The 17,640-nt window shown below is 39.6% G+C and overlaps 2 protein-coding genes across 2 annotated transcripts; both read right to left on the reverse strand.

Annotated features, from left to right (window-relative positions):
- Positions 1-239: 239 nt before the first annotated feature.
- On the reverse strand, positions 240-2,842 carry ier3ip1 (immediate early response 3 interacting protein 1). The gene is made up of 3 exons (XM_023407245.2): positions 2,701-2,842; positions 2,335-2,436; positions 240-1,993 (listed from the first exon to the last, which is right to left on the reverse strand). Exons 1-3 carry the CDS (start codon positions 2,789-2,791, stop codon positions 1,938-1,940), a joined length of 249 nt encoding a protein of 82 aa, XP_023263013.1. The 5' UTR covers positions 2,792-2,842; the 3' UTR covers positions 240-1,937.
- An 887-nt stretch (positions 2,843-3,729) lies between these two features.
- On the reverse strand, positions 3,730-16,134 carry skor2 (SKI family transcriptional corepressor 2). The gene is made up of 9 exons (XM_023407290.1): positions 15,936-16,134; positions 11,970-13,980; positions 11,261-11,324; positions 10,374-10,451; positions 7,899-7,964; positions 7,584-7,682; positions 7,284-7,351; positions 5,987-6,050; positions 3,730-5,599 (listed from the first exon to the last, which is right to left on the reverse strand). The coding sequence occupies exons 2-8, from the start codon at positions 13,953-13,955 to the stop codon at positions 5,994-5,996; spliced, it is 2,418 nt and encodes an 805-aa protein (XP_023263058.1). The 5' UTR covers positions 13,956-13,980; positions 15,936-16,134; the 3' UTR covers positions 3,730-5,599; positions 5,987-5,993.
- Positions 16,135-17,640: the final 1,506 nt, after the last annotated feature.

A 17,640-nucleotide genomic window follows, 5' to 3' on the forward strand; every position in this document is an offset into this window, starting at 1 on the left:
TTTCTTTCGGTATATTCACTGGCCCTTGCTATTATTGGAAACAAACCTCTGACTTTGTGGCATGCTTTGTGGTCACATATTTTCTATTCTGGATTTTTATACATTTTGTCTCCACATTTTTATGTTCTTGAACTTGTTTTTTGGAATCAATTAAACTAACAAGTGGCACAAAAAAAATCGAAAATTATATGATTGAGCAGTTAAAATGAAGAATTATAAAGCTGCTTCAAACCAACCTGTCAAACCACATTCTCAAGATTTATTAGTCAGACCACCGACCCAAAAAACACATAACCTATCCTGTGGAGAGCAGATACATATGCATGTTGACTCGCCTGTGATCGCTTACAGATTTTACGGTGAACCCACATCTAAACTCCGACTAATCACAGATCAAAGTGGCTTTACTGTGCAAATCTCCCTGATAAACATATGCTTTTAATTCCAGCAGATCCCCTTTTCCCTCTCACGCCCCCCCTTATATGCATTTAGGATCAAAACTAGTGTTAATAAAAATGTTTGTGGAGCTTAGCAGGGGAGGGAATGGTGATAATTCACAACATATGGGGATTATTAATGAAGTGGAGCACAAACATGGTGTATATCTATACAGAACAGTGGTGGAGAAGATACTGCAGCATCCTACTCAAGTGAAAGTATTGCTATTTTGTCAAGTGCGAGTAAGGTACTGTTGTAAAAGCAAGAAGGGGCTTGTTTCAAATGTACTATTTATCTATTTAGAATAGATGAAAAGTGGTTGCAGAGGCTTATTTAAATGGGAAACAGCAGAAACTCCTGTCCACATGTTCTCTGTTCCTCTGCCACACTCAGAAAGAAAAGATGATAAAAAGTATTTCATTATACTGAATAATACATTTATGGGTGTGTAAACAGTACAAAAGTACATTGTTGCAAGTTGCGTTTGGCAATAATGTTTAAAATTTACATTACACATATTAAACAAAATTCTAACAGAACAAATAAAACACTGCCCATTTTTGCGCTTCAGTGGGTAGAGATTACTGAGAATGAAGGAGCTCTAACTGTAATTTCTGTTCAGGTTTGGTTTTGTGAAACTCTTCAGTAGGTTATGAGTTTCCTTCACTGTCACAAATGAGGACTGCAGGACCATTAGAACTATACAGTAACAGTCTTTTTGACAAAGTGTCAACAAGTGTTGAATGTCTCCTTGTGTCTGTCCCCAGAAGTCCACCGTTTAAACAAAAGCCTTCTTCTGACAAGGATTACGGTTATAATTTTAGCAGCAGGCACCAGCATTATTTCTGATTTCCAAACATAATCCATGAGTCTTCACTGGTGACTAAACTGTACACCTGGAACATTGCATGGTGAGAACCAGTCCTGAGCCCCATTTAAAAAATACATATACTGTGCACTGCAGCTGTCCATTATGATATTATGGGAAGTGAAACTGGAAATACCGTCCAGACCTACTGCTGACAACACTTTGCCATATCTATAAAAAGTGACAGGTTCCTCCTTGGTCACACTAAAATAAAACATATGACACATATCATCATGAAATCATTCAAACTGATTCCCTTCAATGTGTCTGTGACCAAATATTTGATGATAAAAGTGAAGACAAACACTGTGCAGCACAAAAACAAAACTCTAGGATCTATTTTATCTATTTTGTCCTTTTGGTGTGATGCTGACAGGGATGTTAGGGGCCAACACAGGCCATATTTTTGTCCATGTGGCAAATGAGTTCTCTCGTTTCAGTTTTGAAATTGATTTTGTTTTGTTTCTTTTTTTTTCTCCTTTCATCCATTCCCCTACCAATCGTTATGTGAAAACCTTTCCATACTGCTGAAGACTGGCAAAATGACACACAACACAGTGTGTGTCTGTGTGAGCATGTGTAGTTGTTCCTTGGCACGTCTGGTCCCCTGGCTTCATACTGGTGTGCAGTGTTAACCAAACAGCAACAACAGGACGATGCAGGCTGAATTCACTATGATTAAAGGTACTGGAAAAAACAAAACACATATACAAATGTTTCTTATTGGAAACTTTAGTTACAAAATCCTCATACTCTCAGTAGTAGAGCTGGGCATTTGTGCACTGACCAAAATGTGTCGGTAGCACTGAGTATTAAAGACTGTCAATTACTCAAACTTAGCTCAGTTTCTTAGTCAGGTGACCATCTTTCTGATCAAAACAAAATTAAACCTTGATCTATTTTCTATTTCTATGATGTTATCAGGACATTTCACAGGACACCCAGCCCTACTGAATATGACATTCACACAATATTTCATCTTAGATTATTAAACATTGTCTTTTTTTTTTTTTTTTTAGCTTTCCCACCTCGCATGACAGTCCGGACTGAACGGATGAGATTGAGGATCTGGGCTTTGACTCCTGGATCATCCCCAAAACCTCCGACTCCCTGGTCAACACCCCAGCCGACTGAAGACAGAGAGAGATGAAGAGGGAAAAGACAAGAATGTAGAAAGGATAAAGAAGACAGGAAGTGGCAGTGGGTAACAGAGGAAAAATAAGACAGAAGATGTGTTTATGTGGATTTTTAACCATTTAACCTCATTTTATTTTCCCTTAAGTAGCTGGGTGTAGTAGAAAGCAGCTAATATCAGCTAGCTACTTTTAGCAGGTATCCACCGTTATCTCAATAAAGTGTGAAGTACGTTATATAAAATATGGCGGAATACTTACTCTTGCTGAGAAACCGCTCCTCATGTAACACAGCAATTGCATTTGTGCACAGAATAGCGGTCTGGATAAGGGAGTACAGCGTAAACGCCATGCTGGCAACTTCTTCTTCTTCTCCTTCTTCTTCGTGCACCACTCCCAGAGATGGAGATGCCGTAAACGAGCAGCGGAGGTCGCGCAATGGAAGAACAGGACGTCCCTCCCACAATGCATCCATGGTCCCTCTGTTCACTTCAAAGTGGTCTTGTTCAAGGGCTGCACCCTCCGTGTCAGGAACTAAGGAAGGGAACTTGTACTTAAAAATTGTACCAAAATACGCTTCTTAAAAAATATTTCAAGGACAGTCGTAATTAGAATTGGCCATAACATTTTTTAAAATTTGTATTTCTGTATTTCTTTTCTTATTTACGCCAGATTATGTATTTCCCCTAAAGAAAATAAAAAATAAAATAAAATAAATTATGTAAAAGGCCAAGTAAGATAAAAAAAAAAACAAAACAGAGAAAAACATAATTAATTCATTTCACTTTAAATTATTTTTCTTTTCTTTTTTTTTGTGAAGATTGATATCGCAAAATAAAAAGCTGTGGTCATGTATAAATGTCTTTTATATCTCTATATCTTATCATTATATAACTGAGCTACACTGTTGTTTGTGACATCTCTTATTTTCCTTTATTTCATTTGTATGTACTGTATATATATTTATTTATTTATGTATTTGTTTAAATACATGTGTTTTATATTATTTATTTAAATAATTTTTTTTTGAGAGGAGGTAGTCCATTAAGTGTATGACCTTGTGAGCTCTCTTGTTTCACTTCTGTTTTTATATTGTTAAAATGCAACTAAAGTACTAATTAATATTATTGTGTGTTTATGAAATGACCTTTCATTTTCAAGAGCATCAAATTATCACATTTGTAAGCTATAGTATCATTAAATTCAGAACAGAAATCCAATAACATCAGCTAGAAGAATTTCATTTACATAAACAATAAACAGTCCTAATCGTGAAACCAAATTCTGGTTGTTGTATAGACTTTTAATTTACACATAAATAGTAGAGAAACTACAAGAACATATTTAAATACATCTGCATTAACAGTTTATAATGATAACATTCCTCATCAGTAAATGACCATTTTATCCATTCATTCATTTCATTCTATTAACAGGATGAGGGTAAGTTCTCATTTTTATTCTCTCTGACATACATTGGACTGCACCGTCATCATCGTGTCTCTTTCTTTTTCTTTTAACATTGTAATAAATAATATTTTCACAATCAGGGTCTGATACTCAAATAAATAAACAAACAAACAAACACATACAGATAGACATGACTGTGGGGTTCAGTGTTCTCACTTATGACATTTTATACAGTCAGGTGAAATCATTTACAGGTAGATATACAACACTGACGAACTTTGCTCCTTGTGGCCCAGACATTCTCTTGGAGAGCAAACAAGCAAAAAAGCAGAATTGGCCTGTAATTGTCTGTTCACCATCTGCCAACACCCCAAATATATTTTAAAGGCAGATACAGCAGCTGATTGTGGCAATTTTAACCTCACCTTTGGGTGGAAATGAAGCCTGTAAGTTGATGGTTAGAAAATTTGAGTGGAGGTTAAAAAGTACCTTCAGGGTGCCTTTAAGCAAAGGAGTCTCCAGCTGTGCTGTTCGATATGCTCAGAGGTTAACATGAGGAGAATGTTACTTAATACACACTGTAGATGTGACAGGATGATGTTTTAAAAAATGCATAATGCATAAAAATGCAAAATGCATAATCAGATGCAGCAAAATCTGCATTGAACATAATACTGTAGGTTTTTTGTACATTCAGGAATCACTCCCAAATACTAGAACTATGGGTAAAAGTGGGAAAGCTTTCTGTGACACAAACCTGTATTAATACTGATCAAATTGCACCATTAGGTTTAAAAACCCAACACATCAATGCGGCCTGTGCTCTGAACCCTTTTCCCCCTTTATTTTGTTCTTCATCTGGCATCTTCCTGTTAGGGAAAACTAAAAGTTCATGTGAATCTAGTCTCACTAACATCTGATGTCTTCAGTGATCATGTTGATAATCAGGGGTAATGATGATTCGTGTTGACAAGGAAATTTGTTTTGGTCAGTAAACACAACTGGACATGAGGAGGAGAATCCCTTTGGGATCTAATGTTGACAATAAATAAAGGTTGGTATGTTTGTTTTTTCTTCAGGGTCCTCATTTGGTGATACCACAGCAACAACAACATTAACAACAGCAAAAAATCTTGTGTGAAATCCATCCTCATCCACAATCTGGTGTATGTACAATTGGGCCAGCAGCGGTCATAGTCACAGACTTAACACCGAGTCTTACCAAATCTATGACTGTTCTTCTTTTAAGAGCTTGGAAAAAAATTCAGAGTGTCTTTTTTTTTTGAAGAAGAAGAAGTCTACAACTGCCTTCCTGGTGGTTTTCAACAGCCTTAGAAAAGTTTTAGAGTCCACAAAGGGCAAGAAAGGCTGTGGTTGCTTTGGTCCTGGTTGGGTAAAGCTTTGAGTCTGACTGCCAGTGCAGCAATGAGGAAAAGAGAAGGAGTCTCCTGATGTCACCAGTTCGTCTTCCGCTCAGTTCAGTCAGTCTGGGAGATAAATGTGACCAAGGAAACAGGGATGAATCTTGCCAGCGGCTACCCCATGGCAGTATGAACTGGTCCAAATGAGTCATTGAGAGTTTAAGTGCAGGGCTATTAACAGAGGTGGTGCTGAAGAAGCAGCCAAATACTAATAATAATCTCTCCTATATTTCTCTGTCAGTTTTCCTGTGAGCTGTTTTTTTATTCTTGGAATATTCACAGAAATCCAAGCAGCTTCTTCCTGTTCGATGACATTTTCTTGACTCCACCTGTAAAGACGTTAAATAAATTAAAATCGAACATTGGTATCATGGTCTGGTTTGCAGAGAGTTTCAGAGATTAATAGGATTTAATAGTTACAGTATCCTCTGTTACAATGTGTCCAGAGACTGGTGTTGAGGGTTAACTTGTGAAAAGCACTGTGAATGCTTTACACTGTAGCTATCAGATGGCTGACCTTCGCTGAGGCAGGATAACTACCTGTCAAGCATGTTACTCAGTAAAAAGTGATTGAATTTCATCTATAAATCACCGACTTAAGTAAAAGAAAATAAAGCTAATGTGCAGATACTGTATTTTATGTTTTCCCCCTGGTCTGGCTGTGAACTGTTAAATGATGAAAAGCTGCATTATTAAATTAATAAAAAAATAGTCACCTTTTAGCTACTTGTTGAGATGTGAGCTGATCTTTTCTTTTCTGAGGATGTTTGCGTAAGGAATCTGAAAGAAACAGAAGTTAGAGGCAAAAGTTAGATTAATCCACAAAAGACTTTGAAAAACACCTTTAAATACAGCAGTAAATATACATATATATATATATATATATATATATATATTATAAAAAAAATGATTGGTCACAGCCCTCAATGTGTTCCTGGTGTGTGACTTCAGCTCTGATTTTTACCAAAGATTCCAGTAATAAATAGCAGTTAAAATGGTTCAACATTGACAATTATTTCTGCATTTAGTCTTGAAATAATGGATTATGTGAGGCTTAATACATTCTTTTGTCTCAGAAACTAAATGTCTCAAAAACACATTTATCTATTTTTGAAAAGAAAGAAGCGAAACATGACTAAGATTTCATCACAATTATACTTGAAAATAAGTCAGTCCAAATTTTAAAATATGCCGCAGCAACATAAATCAAACTTTTTTGTTGGAGTTCATTTTAAAGTCTGTGTGAAATTAATGTGTCTACTCTCAGACAGATCCATCTGCTTCTTCTAGACACATTTGTCAATTTTGAACATTTTATGTGTGCACGTGTATGTGCACGCACATGCTTGTAAATGAGTTTGAAAGCATGTTCAGTCGCGTGACTTTGTGGCTACATGAGTGCAGCGCGCTCTTGTGTGCGTCTCATTGTACATGCAGGGTTTGCGCGTGTACACTTCAGATGTCAGAAAGCAAAGACAAACACCGTCTGTCAGCACGTCTGCCAGCTGCTCTGGTGATTGATGCGGACGGAAACGCTCAGACGGCTGCAGAGGAACTTCTCACCCATGAAAGACAAACTAGATGATTGCCTCTGCCTTTTGATGGACAAATAAGCAACAGCACAAGTGCCCAGTTTCACTCCCATTGATGCCTTCTCTTCCTTTTCATTTAATTTCTGTTTTAGCTTTAAGACTTGGCTCAGGATTTCTTATTTATGTCTACAATCTACCGTAGTTGTAGTGTTAATTGAGTTATTATCGTCACATTTCCTGAACCATTTGGATTTTGTCTTTACTTGTTTGAACTGTGAAACTATATTTTCTTGAGTAGTGCTTCATAATTAGTCTTATCATTATAAAAATCATTACCAAGACTGTTTTTCAAAGCAATCAGTGAGGTTTTTTTTAAATTCATGTATCTATAAAAGGATGTTTTATTTGTCATTTAAAGGCGTAGAAAGGATATTTATTTTCTATCAGTATTCAGCACTGATTGTATCATTAGTCGTCTTACCATCTGTAACTGTTGGACCATCTCCTCTCTGTAGGCGAGCTCTCGTTTCATCTGGTCTTGAAAATTATCTGAAATTAGTGTAAAAATCTATGATTAGCTTGAGCAGCATTATCATTTAAATAACTGATCAAGTCACTCAGCTGATGAAGGATAAAGGACAGAAGCAATAGGGGAAAAGAAAAGTAAAGGAAGAAAAGACAGACAGGTACTGAGGAGAAAGTGGAAAAGACAGAGAAGGAGACGTTGCCCTTCAGAGTAAGAAAAAGAAAAGAGCAGTGAGGAGAAAAAAAAAAGACTTACGGAAGACAGGAAATGGTGAAGTGCCCTTCAGAGCGTGAAACTCTTGCTCCAGTCTCCTCCTGAAGTCGATCTGCTCCAGCAGAACCTTCTGAAGCTCCTCTGCAGGAGCAGGACAGAGCAGAAGAAGAAAGTGAGATGAAGGAAGGAAAGGAAGACCAGGGGATTACTTGTTACCTGCAGTCAAATATTTCTGACTTTTGGGGCGGTGTGTATGCAATGATTCCTCTGTGCAATACTAAGCAATAAGGATTGGGCTTACGTTTTTTTGTTTTTTAGTACAGCAGAGTGAGGGTTAGTCAAATGAACAGTCTTTACCTTTCTCCATGTTTTCAACATCCTTCTTCAGTGGGACAGGAGAAGCAGCTCTTTGGCTTTGATCACCTGAAAACATGGAGCGATCTCAGTCAGAGGTAGTTACAGTATATCACTTACATTTGGCACCAGGAGTCGTTTCGTTCAATCCTTCCACAACACCAGACAATATATTTCATTTGTAAATCATATCTGCGTCACATGAACATATTTATTGTTATGGACTGATTCCCCACCAGTCTTCTCTCAATGTATCCTCCATGTATTTTTACATGAAGATTCTGAACCCTGCTCTATTTCCTAATGCTCTCTCTGTCTTCAGTGAAGCAATGTAATTCACTCCTTGGCCTCTGGGTGTCAGTGTAAGTTTGTGGTAATGGAGAATTTTACTGCATTTACTCCCTGGCAAATTCAGTCTCTTCTTGCAGTCAAATCAAAAAGCTTCTTATTAAGAAAAGAGGAAAAACACTAGCATCAGGACACTGATATTGGACTAATTGAAAGTTGAAGTGAATGTCTGAGCTGATAAGTAAAAAAAACTGGACATTCCACCAATTTTACTTAAAAAACGCAAAGCCTGCAGGTTACTGTGCTCTCAAACTGTTGCATTAAAATGTCAGCAACTGTAGTTTTTGGGCAGATGAATTGTTGTACCACAGTACATTTGTGTATAAGAGTATTATCAAATTTATACAGTACTTCATGTGATCTGTATTTTGTCTATGTAGATCTACTTGTTGCTTGAAAACTTCACAGTTTCCGTTTTCCATTTTACACAAACATCTCCATCACATGCTGTTTTCAGATGTACCAGTTTGAAAAGTGTCTGCATTGTTTTGCGCGTACCTATGTGTTTGTGCTGACGTCTGAGTTGTGACAATGAGGCATTGAACGCCTTAAATGAAGCAATCCAGCATCCTCGATGTGTATATTCTCCTCCAGTCATTTCATATCTTGGCTCCTTAAGCCTCCCTATGCTTCTCTCTCTCCCTCATTTAGAGCAGAGAGAGCTCTCCTCTCTCCTCCTCTCCTCTCTCCTTTCCTCTCCTCTCCTCTCTCTGTCTCATTTGACAAGCAAATTTGCAGACAGTGCCTGAGGATAACAACCTCGTTTGACAGTCAATTAACCGTGAATAGTCAAAGCCAAGGCGGTTTGCATTACATAAATGGAAAATTAGATTATTTTTTCTCCCTAGAAACAGAGGGAGAGTTTAAAGACAGTGGAGGGGGGGTGGTGGGACTCGGAGGAATCAGGCCTTCTAATCACGTAGAGCTTCCCACCGCCCAGGGAGACGTTTGGCAATCAGGGGAAAGGTGGTCTCATTTAATTTGTTTCGTGTAATTTTTCGAAATACATTATACATTATGCGCAGGGATCATTACGGTGTGTGTGTGTGTGTGTAGGGGTTGAGGGAGTGGGGGGTAGATATAAATGTTGGCACAGATGTCATAAAGCACTTTTAATGTCTTCCTGACAGATATAAAAAGGCAATAAGCTGTGATCTTTTTCAAACGGGAAGGGGTTTTTTGCGCTGAGGAAGGGAAAAAAAAAGGCAATTATGTCGGCAGCGATATGGGTCTAGGATGGAGATTGCCAACGCGGCTGCTTATCTCTGAGCTGATGTTTTCTTGTTGAACTATAACGGCCCCCCTAAGAGTAACAGCCCTGGTGACAATGCTGCTAAAGAGAGCAGCTGTGGCAGAGTGGCGGCAGGAGCAGCTTTCCACTGCTGTTTCATCTCTCTGTGTATTATTATGAATCCCTTAACTCACCGTCTGATAGGAGGAGGAGACTGAGGTGGATGAGGCTGAAGACTGTGGAGCCTTCCCTCACTGCTTTAAGTATTGAGTCTCATTTTTTGTAATAAGAAGAAATGTCACTGTAATTTTTGCATTAAAAAAAAAATCATATTTTTTTCCAACTGAGAACTTTTTGAGTTTTGTTTGTTTTAAATATGGAAATTCATCTACACATTGTGCTACATTAAAAAAGGGAAGGAGAATTGTAGCTTTTGATGCCATTAATGCAGATTTTTTTATTTAATATTGATATTTATTTTTAAATGTCAGACTTCAAATACATATATAAGTATATATATAAGTTTTTTAGTGATCGTAATTCTAATTTGCTAACTTCCATTTACAGTAAAAAGTCGCTTTTGCATGCATTGCATTTGAGAGGTGTTTTTATTTAATTTCCTAATGTACATGTTATATCAGGATTTAATCTGCAGATTTATTAAGACCTCAGTTAATCTGTGATATGAGATTCAAATTACTGAGGAGTGAAACCAGATGCAGAAATTAAGTTAACCTTTTCATCCTAATAATTCTCTTCAGATAGTATCTAATCTGCCATTTTTACATTTTGCTGTCTTGTCTGCATTTATGTATTTGTTGTTTTCCATCTGACCACAGCTTTTCTGCAACCACTTCCAAAAAAAAAAGAAAAAGAAAAACATAAGTGAGTATATGTACCTGAGCTCTCCCTCCAGTAGTCTGCTGCTGACGTCTCACTCTCTGGTGCAAAGAAACTATTCTGCTCTTTGTTTTCGTCTGAGAGAGAAAGACAGAGACACAGACAGGACGAGAGATTCAGTAAGGCCCATTGGTTGAGCTGGTTATCCGGACACATGGAGATAACTAAGTGTGCGCATGGTGTGTGTCTCCGTTGCGTATATGGGCCATATGGCCACGCGTATGTGTATGTGAGCACACCGCTACAAAACACACACAAGACATTTTCTTCAGCAAAAGGGTCAGAGTGGGAGATGAGAGGAGCAAATGAAACGTCACAGGAATATGAGCCTTGCAGGGACACAGAGACACTATAAAACCACTCACTCAGACAATAAATGAAACAAAGATGCTATAATACAACCGACTCAGATGTCTGATGAAACAGATAGTGTGTAACAGTTTGCTGAAATAGATTGTGTAATGCTATTTGATGAAACTGTAAAAACCTTATCAAACATTTGATGAAACCGAGATGTTGTAAAACAACTGCAGGGTGAAAGACGTAGTGTCAAGAAACCCACGCAGACAGTAGAGCGAGCAAAGTGCTTTTTGTAGATTATATATATATGAAAGACAATCTGTAGTTTAGTTTTGCAAATGCTTGATGAAACAAAGAGAGTGTGTAATATATTTGAACTTTTTGCGCAAACACTATTTAGCAGTTGAAAAGGATGAATTGCATGAAGCTGATAGACATAATTACACTTTTAATGCAATCAACACTATAATGCTCAGAATAATTTCCTTTCATATAATTCCTTAAATTTTAAAACTCTACATTAGAAAAGACAAAGAGGAAAGGAAGGAAAGCTTTAAAAACAATAGATTAAAATGTCTGTGCTCACCAGAAATGCTGGAGTTGTCTTTGGTTGCGTACGCGGGTAGCCCTTCGTCTCTGTTTTTGTGAATCTGGAAATCACACATAGTCAGTTAGCATTTCATATATCGGTTATGCATCATACAGTTCAGTTACATAACAATAAGGCAGATTAATGCCTGTATTCTTTTGATTATTTGATATGATGGTTATTTTTCGTTTTCCTTTTTCGTGTACAAATCAATTTTTCCTTCAGTGTTGCTCTGCTTTTTATCAGTCAATGGTTGTATTCATTTGTAATGATCTAAATTTCAGTATATGGTTAAGTCTTTTTTTTCCGCTCTGCGTCTCTGAAATCAGTGAGATGTATTTGCAGTATGTAACTCAATGAATGATTTAAGTTGTTCTAGTTTAAAATGCTCCTCATAAATCTGTGTGTCGCTCCCTCCTCCTCCTTCTCCTCCTGCTCCTCTCTCAGAGGCCTGGTTAATGTGGGAGTCGACAGGTTAAAGATTAGAGTTGCCCTAACAGGCTGAGGTGACAGAGGGAGAACAAACACACCGTGGCTATTAAACAATCCACGCCTGGGCCTATTAGCCGGGATCAGAGTGGGGTGACTGTTTCAATTTCTACAGGGAGAAACCAGCCTATCAATCTGCTTATGCAGATCACATCACTGCCTGACTGCAGCACCATTTAAATAATAATTAGCTAAAGTGGCCTAGAGGGATATTTACGTTTTTGTAAGCTGGGTCCTCTCGGTGAGGTGGGTTGGAGCTGGAGAGAGGCAGGCTGGCTGGAGGGGAAGCAGGCAGGCTGGGGGACTCCTGCTGGATGGGGTCCGAGGAGGAGGGAGGGGAGGTGCTGGGGTACACAACGCCACTCCCTCTCTCCTTCCCCCTCTCCTCTCCGGCACTGTCGCTCAGTGCAGGGAAGTACAGGTTGGTTTGAGTCTGTGGCGGCCTGCTTGTGAAACTCCCTTCCTCCTCCTCGTCCTCCTGCTTCGATGACTCCACATCCACCTCCCCCTCCTCCTCGCTCTCCGCTCCCTCTGCTTCTCCGTCGCCTCCACTTTCACTGCCATAACTACAGCTGCTGGTGGGTGATAGCCTCTGGTGGCGGTCTGACCCGGCGACCACGACCCCAAAGTCCTCATCTGCTGCCCCAGTGACTCCTCCACCATTGCTGTGGAGTTTGGCGAGGCTCTCTGCATCCTTGATGACGGGGCGGAAGGCCGAGCCATAGCTTGGCTTCCTGGTTTGGAGGGTCGGGGTGTCCAGGAGTTTGAGCCAGCCCTCTGATGTCACAGGGCGAAGGTCAGGGGTTGTCGTGGTACAGTCTGGGTCAAACAGCCCAGATCTTGGAGTGGTGGTCCCATTGCCAGAGGCCATGGTTGCACTGACACCATTTCCATTGCCAGCTACAGCTCCAGGCTCACTGGGGTCTGAGAGATCCAGAAAGGCCTGTCTGAGAGAAGGGTTGTCTGCCAGGGAGGTGAGGGCACTGGGCTGGGGCTGGAGGTAGGTAGGGACAGGGATTCCTCCCGCTGCTCTTGGTGGCCAAAACATGCAGAAAGGTGGATAAAACGTGTCTTTGCGGCCAGGCCATAAAAGACCAGACAACCCTGCTCCTTTCTGCCCAGCTGAAACATCACTGTCCTCTTTTTTCTGCTGGCAGAGGCCAAATGCTGGGAAGGGGTAAGGTGAGGGGAAGAGTGATGTTGGAGGGAACTTTTGCAGCATGCCGAAGCCTTTGCTTGGGACGGGGATGACAGGGTAGCTACGTGGTGTTTTACGAGGAGACAGACTACCTCCATCCAGGTCATCCTCGTCTTCAAAGCGGGCTCTTTTCTGAGCGCCCAGGTCAGGTCCCATCATGTGAGGCACCACCGAACCTGGGAGAGTCTTCATGGGCCCCATGGAGGGACACTGGGCTGAAGAGGGCAGTGCTCTCTTCCGGCTGCCTCCATTGAACATAGCTTTGACGTCTTCCCACGCATAAACTAACTCATCAGGTGGGTGTTTATCAGTGAGTTTGAGATGCCGTCGCCAGGAGTTAAAGTTGGCAGCATCAGGTTGGGTGTACTTAGCGTCTGGTGTGCGATGGGAATGGAAAATGAACTTATTTGGGGAGAAGTACATATTGCAGAAGGAGCACTTGATGCATTTGGCTCTGGAGCTGTTGTAGCGTGCCGGTATGAAGTTACCACGGCAACCCCAGGCGCACTCGTGTGTCACATCGAAGGCAAAGTTATCGGGCAGTTTCGGCGGCGAGTTCTCTCCCAGGAAGGACTTGCACAGGCGCTCTGCTTCACGCTTGGTGATCATGCCACAGCGGCGTGACGAGATGGGCATGGCACCAGCCCGACGGAGGATCTCCAACTGAACCGGAGTGCACTGGACACAGGTGATGCCCAGTGCCACGCGACGATTATGAATCTCATTATAACTGTAGTTCTTCAGGAGTGTGTTGGAAATCTGCGCCAGGCAAAGTCTCTCATTGTTATCGATGACCAGTGATACAATGGGAACGCCGTACAGGATGACCTGGCCAACCTGGTTGGGCTTCAGGGGTGAGGAGGAAGAAGAGGGAGAGGGTGAGGACATAGAAGAGGATGAGGAGTGGATGTGGGTGGGTCTGGGTGGAGTCATGGGTTCCTGCTGGTAGCCAGTTGAGCTCGTCATAATGATGTCATTAGAGCTTGAAAGATGGGTTTTATCCATACTTGGAGAAAAACTGTAGAAGGACCTAAGTGAAAAGAAAGAAAGAAAGAAAGAAGAAGAAAGAAAGAAAGGAAAGAGAGAAAATAAATAACTTATATATTATATATAAAATGAAATAGCTGATAAATCCGTTTAATGCGCTTATACTACCAAAAACTATATAAACAAAATGTGTAGGAAAAATTGTGTACAATGAAAATACATGATTATTTTAAATGAGATGTATCTAAATTAAATGAACTGAACTCCCAGTTTACAGCCAAGCACCACAATACTTTTATTTTCTATGTATTAAAAAACTCACTCAATCTGGAAATAATTTGACATCAATATAAATTTTAAAAATGAGATTTGACTTCGGCTTCAAAATGGGATTGCTGTCATCTGAACTGCTCTTACAAAATTATTGAGTGCACAGAAATGCTTTAAATAATTATGACATTGTTTGAAAATTAAAGACTGGTTAAGTGAGGTGCTTGGTTCACAGCAAATGCAAATACTGCATATATATGTCACTTTCTGCATTTATTCCTGTATTTTCAAATTATTAAATCTTGAAGATCAGTAAATTCATTTGTTTTCCCAAAAATTATAGTCTCTGTATTTCAGAATATAGATCCCCATTCATAGCTCTAAAGTAATGTGTGTTTCCCTGTCTGTGTTTTCAAAAGCATCTGTTAAATGAACAAACCATGAAAGAGGACAATAACATACTCTTCTAAAATATTTGTTACAATAGATGTACAGTCTTATCCAGCTATCGAGCCACAACTTAATGCGTAAAGTTCAACACGTCCAGAGACCACAGTCTAGTCTTTTTTGAAGTACCTCTGTGTATATCTATTTAGATATATTCTAAGTAGCATTATCAAGAAAAAAGCAGAACATTTATAGTGAGAAAGCATATATAACATTGGGTGAAAGCAAAATTGACCATGTTATATTATTTCTGCAATGTTTTTTGCAACACAAAGCACAATTTTTAACTTTATTGTAAACATCTGCTTAGTGGTGAATAAGTTATATTACTTGGATATTCGTTTTAGTTTTTCATCAAGTTGGCAAATTCTGAAATTTATATTTTAAAAATTCTCATTTTACATACAGCATAACAAAACCTTTTTTTGTGCATCACATGTATGATGTTTTCAGAACAAAAACTACAGCCGAAAAAAGAGAGAAATTGGTTTCAGTTTTTTCCCCAGCTAATTTTCAGGAAATGTTTGTTTCAACAAATAAATTACTAATATATTTATTACTTTTATTTATGTCCACAATATATTCGAGAAAACGCTATTATAATAACAATACGGAACAACATGGTATTAAACAGGCCACAAAATGAAACAAAACGAAAAGATGTCTTTCCGAATGTACTTTAAACAAATTATCGGCGCAAAATATGGACTACTGTGGTGTAGAATTGTGTGGGCTGAGCAACGACCTATGAAGGAGCCAATAAATTAATTAAGCAATTAGCCCAACGCCCAAACGCAGAGTTCATAGTTTAGATTCAAATCGTCTGTTAGTTGAACTTTTAGGCTAATTTAAGAATTTTGGTACCCAAGTTTAATTCAAGGCAATATGTAACGGTAGCCTATAGGCCTTCAATGAAGTACTGCGCTTCTCATTTAGTCAAGCGTCCTGTAACTTATTTATGGAACATTTTGAGGCAGACTAAACGATCTGTTTAACAAAAAATGCGTTAATAATAATACGATTGGATATACTAATAATAAAATGAACATTACAACTAATAACAGCCTAATAATACAGTCTAGTAATTTTAAATTAGGGTCAGAGATGCAACGGAATGTGAACAATTCACACACATCTTTTCAAGCATTTTCTTCTTCAAATCGTACCTGTTTTCTGCCCAGTCGCTCATGTTAACACGTGCAGTTTTCATTAAGCAGGTATATTTTTACAAACATTTTAGTCAACTTTAGCGTACAGCTGAAATGTTCGAGCAGTCCTTACCTCTGACTCCCGGGAATAATCCCAAATGCGTCAAAAACAAAAAAAAAAACCCGTCAAGAGAGAAATCGATTTGTCCTACACAGTTTTAAAAAACTCATTTTTATCACGTGAACGACCAGATGTAACTGAATTATATCCGGCAAACATGGAATAGGCACCAGCTTCTTTCTCCAGCTGACGAGTGAGCCTGCTCGTGAGATGTGAGTAAACTGCGACGCTCGCGCCGGCTTTATTCGCTTTTCAGAGACACCACGCGCAGTCCTGATCCGTCTCTCTCTCGCTCTCTCTCTCTCTCTCTCTCTCTCTCGACAACGCACCTGCCTCGAGTTTGATTGGCGTGTTGCGCGAGCTCAGCCCACTATCCAGGACACACACACACACACACACACACACACACACACACACACACACACATTTTATTTCTCCACATACCCCATCCAACTGAGCAGACCTGCTAACTGCCACTCAAAGGCTGGAAAAGTCAAACTAACGGCGCGGACGGGTGGAAGGATGGAGAGGCGCACGATCCTGCACTACAAACACATTCGCTTGTGCATGAAATGACCCCCCTCCAAGGGTGAAACTCTCATAAACTATAAAGACAATACAGCATATCCCAAACAGAATTTGAGATTCACATCATTTTGGCTAATGTACTCACTTATTAGTGACTTAATGAATATTAATTTTGAATTAATTTGACACTGCACACATCTCTACAACCAATTGTAACTACAGTACAAGCTGTCGCTATTAGATGGGTGTCTGCCGGTCCACTGAACACTCTTAAGGGGGGGGGGGGGGGGGGGGGGGGGACTTTGACATTTAATAGCCTAGTTTGGAAAACCCTGGAATAAACAACACAGGAGTGTGACTTTTGATACACAAAGCCCTGAGTTGTGAATTAATTAACAAACTGATGTTAAAAGCGACTGCTGGCACCAGACACAGGCAGCAGATGAGCTTGGCATTGGAAATGTAGCTTTTAAACACAGACACAGTGTGGAGTAAAACATTAGCCTGACCATAGGGGCCAAGAAAGAGAAAATAAACGCTGAGGCAGCAGTCAGACAGGCAGGCAGTCAGGGGATCAGAATAATGTCTGTCAGTACAGCTGATACTCACATTCAACGCTGAGAAGGCTTTTCTAAAAACGACTCTCTATACATATGCAGGATGTTCCCAGGAGATAAAAGGCAGCAGGAAGCATAGTGTAGCCAATGTCATCTGTTGTAATTGTGGGTCAGGGGTGTGCAGCTAGAACCTAATGCTAAAACAGCAGAGACAATTCACTTGAAGAGGGCCATCAAAAATTGCAGGGGGGGGGGGGGGGTCAGATCAGTAGTCTATTCTCTGGGGTGGCACAGGAAGTTCTAGCTACGTCCCTGCTCCAAGCTCTTAAACCAGGCATGTTGCTCCTGCTGCTCAATTACTTTTTCCACTAAAAATATGAAAGCAAATTACAGATATGACTGAAAAGACCTAAATATGAAGTCTATAACCCAGATATTAGCTGCCTCATAGTCATCAGCAAATGTTCGAATGATGAAAGAAAGGATCTCATTTAACTCTGAATTGGAATTGAGTGAACTGTTGTCCCAAATACTGATTGTCCCTGTTAATTAAAACAACTTCATGAAGTTCTTTTAGGGACAAATTCTTCCATGACCCATGGAAGAAAAACTTTGTGCCAATAGTAACTGGC

The sequence above is a fragment of the Seriola lalandi genome, unplaced genomic scaffold (assembly GCF_002814215.2).
Source record: "Seriola lalandi dorsalis isolate HSWRI2012SDOR001 ecotype SW California unplaced genomic scaffold, Sedor1 jcf7180002054332, whole genome shotgun sequence".
NCBI classification, from domain to species: domain Eukaryota; kingdom Metazoa; phylum Chordata; class Actinopteri; order Carangiformes; family Carangidae; genus Seriola; species Seriola lalandi.

Coding starts and splice junctions, on each gene's coding strand:
- ier3ip1 (XM_023407245.2), bottom strand. CDS start 2,791: ATGGCGTTTACGCTGTACTCCCTTATCCAGACCGCTATTCTGTGCACA. Junction 2,437..2,700: donor GGAGCGGTTTCTCAGCAAGA/GTAAGTATTCCG, acceptor CTCTGTCTTCAG/TCGGCTGGGGTGTTGACCAG. Junction 1,994..2,334: donor AGTCCGGACTGTCATGCGAG/GTGGGAAAGCTA, acceptor TGTTTTTTCCAG/TACCTTTAATCATAGTGAAT.
- skor2 (XM_023407290.1), bottom strand. CDS start 13,955: ATGGATAAAACCCATCTTTCAAGCTCTAATGACATCATTATGACGAGC. Junction 10,452..11,260: donor AGACAACTCCAGCATTTCTG/GTGAGCACAGAC, acceptor TTTCTCTCTCAG/ACGAAAACAAAGAGCAGAAT. Junction 7,352..7,583: donor TTCACCATTTCCTGTCTTCC/GTAAGTCTTTTT, acceptor CACTAATTTCAG/ATAATTTTCAAGACCAGATG.